Consider the following 8850-nt stretch of genomic DNA (forward strand, 5'->3'; position numbering starts at 1 on the left):
AACATTCGAGGAGAGAACTTTATGTGCACTTTACTATGATTAACCATAAACCTGAGGTAAAAATGTGAATTTTTTAATAAGAAATAATTGCATGCGCAGACACATATTAAATCTGGATTATTTCGCATAATCAAGAGCAACTTTGATTGTTTCCTGGGTAAAAAAAGCACATGTGCTCGAAAGCTTCGATTAGTTATATACAATATAAAGCTAGGAATAAACAAGGTGATGTGACACCTCTTTATGACCACCATTGGTATTTATTTTTTTTGTCAATTTTTTGACTTTTTCTCTTGTACTATTTCCTTCAAAATATTTGCTGAAAAATAAAATCACTCTATCAATAAGTGTATAATTAATTACATTCATTACTGAAGGCATTTAAGATTCTTTCTTATTTCTACCTCATCTTTTTATTCCATTTACGTACGTTTAAAAGATCAAAAATTACGTAAAAGAAACAACCATCTCTTAATATTACACCTTGAATATAATTTGGGCTTTAATCCTCTCATTAATTCTTTAGTTACACCTGGAATGGTTTCTATAACTGCTAATACGGAAAGCCAAAATTATATCATAAAAATGCTGGACTTTGGAAGTTTCTGTAGCTTTGTGACTGAATGCATTTCGGTCTACGGTAAATTTATTTGCAGTTCTTGATTTAATTTCTTTATTTCTTTCTTGCTTCATTCTTTTTTGGTTCAAGGAAAAATATTGTTTCTTTCACTTGATTTTAGGTAGAGTTCATCTCAATATGATGATTAATGCCTCGATATTTTTGGCAGAAAAGCAAGTTTGATTGGATAGTTTATGCTTTAAGAAACTATTTACGGGGTCATTTTCTTAATGGCCTGGTATGTGAAAAATGAAAATGACGACAAGAAGGCTGGTGTATACTTTGAAGGTGATATGTTAACCCAAACCTTGATTGTAAAAATAATACTTACAAGGCTTCACTTACTCGATCGACTGTAAGTTTCTTACTAATTAATTAACTCTTTCCATTTTCATTTAAATTTTACGATAAAATATTCGCAGATCGATCCATATGAAGCACCAAACTATTATACTTTATATCTTTCTTTGTTTAGGTTTCATTCAAGAGATCAATAGTGAAATGGCCATGAGAGAATTATGTTTCAGCCTATACAAATTTCCAAAATAATAGCAGTATATTCATTTCAAGGAAAAATCCAATTGTATTAATTAAATTAATTTGTCTTCTGTCAAGTTATTCTGCTTCTAAAACAACTTGAAGCTGAAAATTTCGGTCTAAGCTCTTTTGAACCATTTCACACTTTTTTCTTAATGTAGCACTTGAATTTTAGGAGAAACTTTCAACTTAGATAGGTTATAGAAGAAGAAGAAATGGAATTGAAAAAAGAAAGTAGTAGAAAAAAAGGGGGAAAGAAAGATAAAAGAAAGGGAAAGGGAAAAGAAAATAAAATGCGAAAATTACGACGAGATTCATACAATTTGATTTGTATGGATTTGGAGCAAATGAACTCAATTTTGTATATTTTTTGGGTTCATATTTCTTTGTTTCCTCTTTTAGATTCTAAAAAGAAGAAGAAAGTTATGAAAGCACTAAAATATAAAGTTAGATACTTATAAACATATATTATTTGTACAAAGGAAAACCACATTTTTAATACAAGCGCACATAAATCAATTATTATCTAGAAATTTTTTCTTGCTTTACAATTTACATTATTTTTTCAATATTACAGTACAAGTTTTAATATTTTGTTAATATAAAGAAATATTTTGTAAATGCAATTAGGTCTATTATAGCGCGAAGCGCCGATAAATTCATTAGTTAGTTAATAAACGCACATTTGGACAATAATGTAACGGTAATGGTATATTTGATCCCAACTATTAAGGACTGATAAATTTGGACCATCCGTTATTAGTTGGAAGGCACATGCACCGGGAAGCTTCGGTTGTTAGCATATTTGGACCGATATTATAATGGTAGGGATATATATTTGACCCTAACTATTAACAGATGACAAATATAGACCATTTCATAAACTTTAAGAATAAATTTGGACCTATTCTCCTAGAATAATAATAGGAAGAAAATGTCTATAATTCAAACTTCGTGGGGCTATTTGATTATTTTTAATACAAAAACAATGTTAAGATTAATCACGCCTATCCAACGGCTCTGATTAACCTGCATTCTCTACAAATACATGGCACATGACTTCCCAACTTCTCACAAATTAAACAAATCTTTCTCTTCTCCCTTCAAAAATTTCTTCCAATACACTAAGCACAGATCCAAAGCTCATTCATGGCAACTATTAAATCCGTTAAGGCACGACAGATCTTTGACAGTCGTGGTAATCCTACGGTTGAGGTTCGTTCTCCTTTTCGATGCTTCCCATGTTATTACATTCTTGTTTTTTTCCCCCTCCATCTGTTAATGCATGAAAGTGTTTTGGTTCCTTGTGACAAAAAAATGGTTAGGAAATTGATTTTTGTACTTGGTTATTATGTGTAGGTTGATTTTACTTTTTCCAAAAGGAAAATATAAAGCTTCCATATTTGAGTAACCCTTTTCTTGGAGGAAAAGTTCGGACATCTATAATTGAAGACTTAAACTTTCTTCCCACAACTAAAGAAAACAATAGTATCCACAATGTAGTCGTTAAAGAGAGTTTTGTTTATGGGGAGATTATTCTCTCAATAGTTTTCATCATTCTTTTATATTAGTTTTTGATTTGATATGTAGGCCAGTTGGCTAAACCATATTAATATATTATGCTTCTTTTTTAGTATAGTTTTCTTTGTCATCGAATTTATCGCCGTCAAGGTTTGCAATTGTAAGCTTTCGCATGACGCCTTCATTATTTCGATCCGAACAGGTTGATGTACATTTGTCAAATGGTGTTTGGGCTAGAGCTGCTGTTCCTAGTGGGGCATCTACTGGTAAGGACAATATTACTCTGTTTTATGCATTGTAATTCTTAGCCTGCGAGAATAGTTTAGAGTATTCACAATGCATTGATTATGGTACTTTGTGTCTAAATGGGTCCCAATGGAGCAGAATGGATAACAATTCATATTCTCATATTCTGTCAGACCTCTGTATAACAAGATTTCACTATAATAGTCAAGTCTTCTTTTGGAATGGTTTTTATTTTATTTTATATTATGTTATATTGTATGTTCTCTATAATAGTATTTCGCTATAGTAGCCGAAAAATATCCAGACAAGCAACGTTGTTATAGAAAATTTTGAAATTCCCCCCCCCCCCCCCCCCCCCCCCCCCCGTTTGGAATTGCGGTGTAGTTTATTGATTGTTATTGATTATGGTGTTTGTGTCATTGAAATGAGAGTTTGTACTTGCCAGAAAATGTTATAGGACTATTTCTTTCACAACTTCATTGATTTTACCTTTCTTGTTGTAATTGATTGGTTGTTGTTATGATTGTAGAAGTTATTGCCCTTTTGCCTTCTTTAGTGGGTGCATTTTGTTTGTATCAGTGCTTCCAGTAACTCGTCTGAAGAGTTAAACGACTCTTGCATGATAAAAATAATGTATTCCAGCAGCTTAACTTTGTGACATCATTGTTCTAGCATCTTTTAAGATTTGTGAAATTCCTTTTTAGTGGCATTGAATACAAGAATCTCAGTAGTTTGCTTTGGGTGAGACTGCAAATCTTTCTGTGACCTCATCTCAGTTTTAAACAGTGTTTAGTTCCTTGTTGTTATCTCTTCTTCTGTTGTTGTGCCTTTCTTCTTTGACTCCCTTGAATTCAATCTCTTTATTCATTTAATAGGAATCTATGAGGCCCTCGAATTGAGGGATGGAGGGTCCGACTACCTGGGAAAGGGTGTTTCTAAGGTAAGCATTTCATTTTTTAGTGCCTGATGTGATTATATGGTCCGCTGCTGAGCACTCATTTGCCTCTATTATGCTCATGTAGGCTGTTAACAATGTCAACTCAATTATTGCTCCATCTCTCATTGGCAAGGTTGGTTTTCTTTTTCCACTAACTTCCTTTCTGTCTGGGATATTTCTAAATTTTACGACTAGTGTATCTGATATGCGAGCTATTACTATTGTGCAGGATGCAACTGACCAGACTGGTATTGATAACTTTATGGTTCATCAGCTTGATGGAACTCAAAATGAGTGGGGCTGGTGCAAGCAGAAGGTATTCGAGAATAAAATTTAAGTATTAAAGTCACTTGCTATTGTCAGAAGGTCACCAATCACCAAATTACCTGCATTTACCTTCTTCTTTTTCCAGCTTGGCGCAAATGCCATACTTGCTGTGTCGCTGGCAGTGTGCAAAGCTGGTGCTGCTGTCAAGAACATTCCGCTTTATAAGGTATATTTCCATAGGGGGACAAAATTTTAGTATACTTTTAAATTCATTATTCCCATTTATGTGGATTAGTGCTTTGGTTGATGTTCGTTCGAAATGATAAGATCACTAACTTCACCGTGTTTCTCCTGGATAGTGAGTAATTCCAGGGGGTACGTCCTTTTCTCTTTTCATTACTAATAGTGAAAATTAGAGGTCTACTAACAATTGGATTCATCTCTGGTCATGACACAATTTGAACTGCCTCCTTTATTTGCAGCATATTGCTGACCTTGCCGGTAACAAGAAGTTGGTGTTGCCGGTTCCTGCTTTCAATGTGATCAACGGTGGATCTCATGCTGGAAACAAACTTGCAATGCAGGCATGTTATATTCATGAATAGTAATGTAGTTAAATGCTGTTAGGATAAAAGATTCTCATTAATAGTTATTTGCAGGAATTTATGATTCTTCCTGTTGGAGCTTCTAGTTTCAAGGAGGCTATGAAGATGGGTTGTGAAGTATATCATCATTTGAAGGTTTGACACAGTTCTCCACCTTTATTGCCTTTAAAGTTCATCTTTTTTTTAATCAAACAGTCCATTGACATAAATACGACGTCTCAGAAAGATGGGTGATATTTCTTTTATGGGCTCCTTCACACATATCGTTTTTGGAATTTATGTTTTTAATATGAATTCCTTTCTTCTCGGACCCCCAACAAAAGAGATTTTCTTGACAATCTATCATACACTTGAAATGGTTTGGTCATATCCTGAATCAACCTCTAGATGCACCGGTTTGTAGGTGTGAAACCATGGTGACCTCCCGAATGTAGGTATGAGATCATGTTGATTGAATGTAATTAAAAGGATAAGAGATAGGCCTAAAATGACATGAAAGGAAGCTGTTAGAATGACATATTATCCCTTGGGATTCATGAAGACCTAGCAAAAGAGGACACAATGGAAAAAGATCTATATAGGCAATACCAATTAGTTGGGATTAAGTTAGTCATATTGGTATGCTAACTTTAGGTCCAATTTTCACTAGGAGTTATTTAGTATTATCAGAGATCTATATGCTAGTAGAAAGAATAGAGAACTCTAGTGCTAGAGAAACTAATAAGTTATAATATTGGACCATGACCAGCTTAAATGGAGTGCCATGGACCTTGAAGATTCATATAACTAGAACCAACCCGTACTTGCTTGTAACATTTTTTTTTATAGGCTGTGATTAAGAAGAAGTATGGACAAGATGCCACAAATGTCGGTGATGAGGGTGGTTTCGCTCCTAATATCCAGGTGAATATCATCTTATGCTGGTTTATGCTATTCTGTCGAATGTCTATCCTTGTTCATTCACATATTATGCTTTGTAAATTTCAGGAGAATAAGGAGGGTCTTGAATTGCTCAAGACAGCAATTGATAAAGCAGGTTATACTGGAAAAGTGAGTTTTCAATTTTTTTTTCTAGTCACTCCCTTCGTTGTTTTTTGCAATTGCTGTTAAGTAATTCTGAAGCTAACATTTTTTTCTGCAAAGGTTGTTATTGGAATGGATGTCGCTGCATCTGAATTCTATGGAAAGGACAAAACTTATGATCTCAACTTCAAAGAAGAGGTAAGTTCTTGCTGGCAAGGCCCTTTAAATGGAGCTGGAAATATACCTTGCATCCTTTCGCTATTATGTCTTGGGTTTCATCTCTATGAAGAGACTTAACTTCGTTTCTGAGGTAGTTTTCCAGTCAAATCTCAAGTGGCACTAATATTTGCTCATTTCTTTTAATCCTCGCAGAACAATAATGGATCACAGAAGATCTCGGGTGACCAGCTCAAAGATTTGTACAAGTCATTTGTGTCGGAGTACCCTATTGTTTCAATTGAAGATCCATTTGACCAAGATGACTGGGAGACCTATGCTAAGCTCACTGCTGAAATTGGGGAGAAAGTACAGATCGTGGGAGATGACCTCCTTGTTACCAATCCTAAGGTAAGATTGAATTGTCTTACGAAAACTAGATGCTTCCTTGCTCAGAGTTGTATCGTTTGGCTTCCATGGAAAAGAAAATGTATAGAGCACTTGTTTCTTGTGCATGTTGAGTTCCTTTCTGTGGCTTTGAAGCCTTAGATATTTGATCGTTATGAATGTGCAGAGGGTTTCCAAGGCAATCGAGGGAAAGGCTTGCAATGCCCTACTTCTTAAGGTATCATTGTATCTATGTCATATCCTTGTTACCAATGGTTCGTCTTTGACCTGGAGATTGGACTGCATCATTTATTACTCATTTCATGTGCAGGTTAACCAAATTGGAAGTGTGACTGAGAGTATCGAAGCTGTAAAAATGTCTAAGCGGGCTGGTTGGGGTGTGATGACCAGTCACCGCAGGTGAGGAGATTATCAATCTCTGCAGTATGGTTAGAAACTTAATTAAACATTTTTTTTAGTCATGAAACTGGTTAATGTTCTTTTTGGTTATTTGCATAGTGGAGAGACAGAGGATACCTTCATTGCTGATCTTGCCGTGGGTTTGTCAACGGTAAATTTGTTATTCCTACACTCTAAAGATTATGTACTCTGTCAATCTGTAACTTGCTGGTGTTAACAATTATTTTCCTGGAAATTTCAGGGACAAATCAAGACTGGAGCTCCCTGCAGGTCAGAGCGTCTCGCCAAGTACAACCAGGTAGTAGTTATCCCATTAGCTATTTCCATCAAGCAAGTTGCATTCATGGAATTATCCAGCAGTTCTGATTTTTTATTCTTTTCGCACAGCTTTTGAGAATTGAAGAGGAACTTGGATCAGACGCCGTTTATGCTGGAGCAAGCTTCCGTGTACCTGTTGAGCCTTACTAAACTTATCTAGCACTTCCTCTTTGGCTGAACAAATGGCCATGCAAATGAGTAATCTCCTACATGGTTTATGACTAGTATTTTGAATAATAGCAACTCTAACAGTTTTTTGTTCTGAGGTGTGTAACAGTGCTGAACTGAGAAACAGTTTCCTATAAGCCATGGCGGCTCATTTTTGACTGCTGGTTCTATATCGAGAAATAGAGATTGTGTTATTTTCTAATTCAGATTTTAATAGTTTTGGTGTTGGAGCAGGTTATATGAATCTCACTTACCATGTTTTGCCCTTTTGAGTTCATCTACTTTGTTCAGAAAGAAAGAGAAAAAGATTTGACACTAATATTGCTTCTTGGCGTACGTGATAACTCTGTAGAGAACAAATTTATAATCTATTCAAATATTATTGTGAGAGAAATTTTCCTTGAACACATGATAATGATTTATTTTCATTAATTTGAGAACTTACATTATGCTTTCAAGTTCAACCAAAATAAATAAATGACTCGCGACAATTTTCAATAAATAGCGTAAAACTTAATGACACCTACACAACTATATACATAATAAATCTTAGTTTGTGAAAATGAAAAAATAGAGAGATTGTAGTAATTAGACGATACTTGATAAAAAAAAGTATTTGTACATGTTGGAATCGAGCATTTAAATAAAAATAGTAGATCCTCTATAATCCTTAATTAGGAAAATGTTGAAATTTGCCCATTCAACGTTGAGAAATGTTCCCAGCTTGTCCGGGATGAGATTAACCTTTGTCATTAGTAAAATAGGCTAGATTTGTCCTTATTGACTAACGATCAAGAGAGCCTTTTTTTAAATGGAAAATGACCAAATTTGGCCTTTTATTATGCGAAATGATCTAGATTTTCCCTTAAACTTTGTGAATAAAACATATTTGACCATCATTTTTCTATACCGCCATCCTTCATCCCTCTAAATTGAGCACTATCAGAACAATTGATTCTCTGCACTAGACGCTATTTTACCATTGCTCCACTATCACATCTCACTCCAATGACGCCAACAAAAAGAACATGCAAAAATGTATAGAAGAAACTAGCTTAGTTAGATGATTTCTCTCATACCTTCATCTTATCATTATCTGCAATCACATTTTATCGCTAGACGATCAACGACTCTCAATCACTTCAATATCACCTTAACCGCCATAATATTACTGCACACGATTTATGAGTTGAATTCTATGTACCTTAATTTATTCATCATTAGGAGGTCGGTGTGGAACTTTGGCATCCTACTGGAGATATGAGAAACTTTGATGATGAAGCTACGTCGATAGATTTTCATTCGAGGTGAAAATTCTATTTAGTGGTGCAACTGATTTTTGTTTGTGTTCCATACGAATTGGTTTGTAATTAAAGGAGGTTAAATTTTGCCTTGCAGAATAAAGACTTGACTATTAAAGCTTTGAGTATCGTAGAAGATGATTGTGCTGCCACCGAAACAGTAATTACGTTCTTAAAAATTTAGGGGTAAATTTGAACCTTTTCGTATTACACAAGACAAATCTAGCCCATTTTCATAACAAGAAGGCATATCTGGCCCAAATACTAACGAAGGACAATTTTCATTTTTTTTTTTGCGCGGATTGACCTTCTTTTGGATGCTCTTTAATTTTTGGCCCTCAAAAT

At 34.7% G+C, this 8850-nt stretch overlaps 1 protein-coding gene across 1 annotated transcript; it reads left to right on the forward strand.

Moving 5' to 3' along the window:
• Positions 1–2213: 2213 nt before the first annotated feature.
• Positions 2214–7442, forward strand: LOC132607160 (enolase). The gene is made up of 17 exons (XM_060321010.1): positions 2214–2371; positions 2880–2943; positions 3799–3863; positions 3946–3993; positions 4090–4176; positions 4273–4353; positions 4610–4711; positions 4787–4867; positions 5561–5635; positions 5720–5782; positions 5876–5953; positions 6128–6322; positions 6486–6536; positions 6630–6718; positions 6818–6869; positions 6960–7016; positions 7106–7442. The coding sequence occupies exons 1-17, from the start codon at positions 2306–2308 to the stop codon at positions 7184–7186; spliced, it is 1335 nt and encodes a 444-aa protein (XP_060176993.1). The 5' UTR covers positions 2214–2305; the 3' UTR covers positions 7187–7442.
• The last annotated feature ends 1408 nt before the right edge of the window (positions 7443–8850 follow it).

The sequence above is a fragment of the Lycium barbarum genome, chromosome 8 (genome assembly GCF_019175385.1).
Source record: "Lycium barbarum isolate Lr01 chromosome 8, ASM1917538v2, whole genome shotgun sequence".
NCBI classification, from domain to species: Eukaryota; Viridiplantae; Streptophyta; class Magnoliopsida; order Solanales; family Solanaceae; genus Lycium; species Lycium barbarum.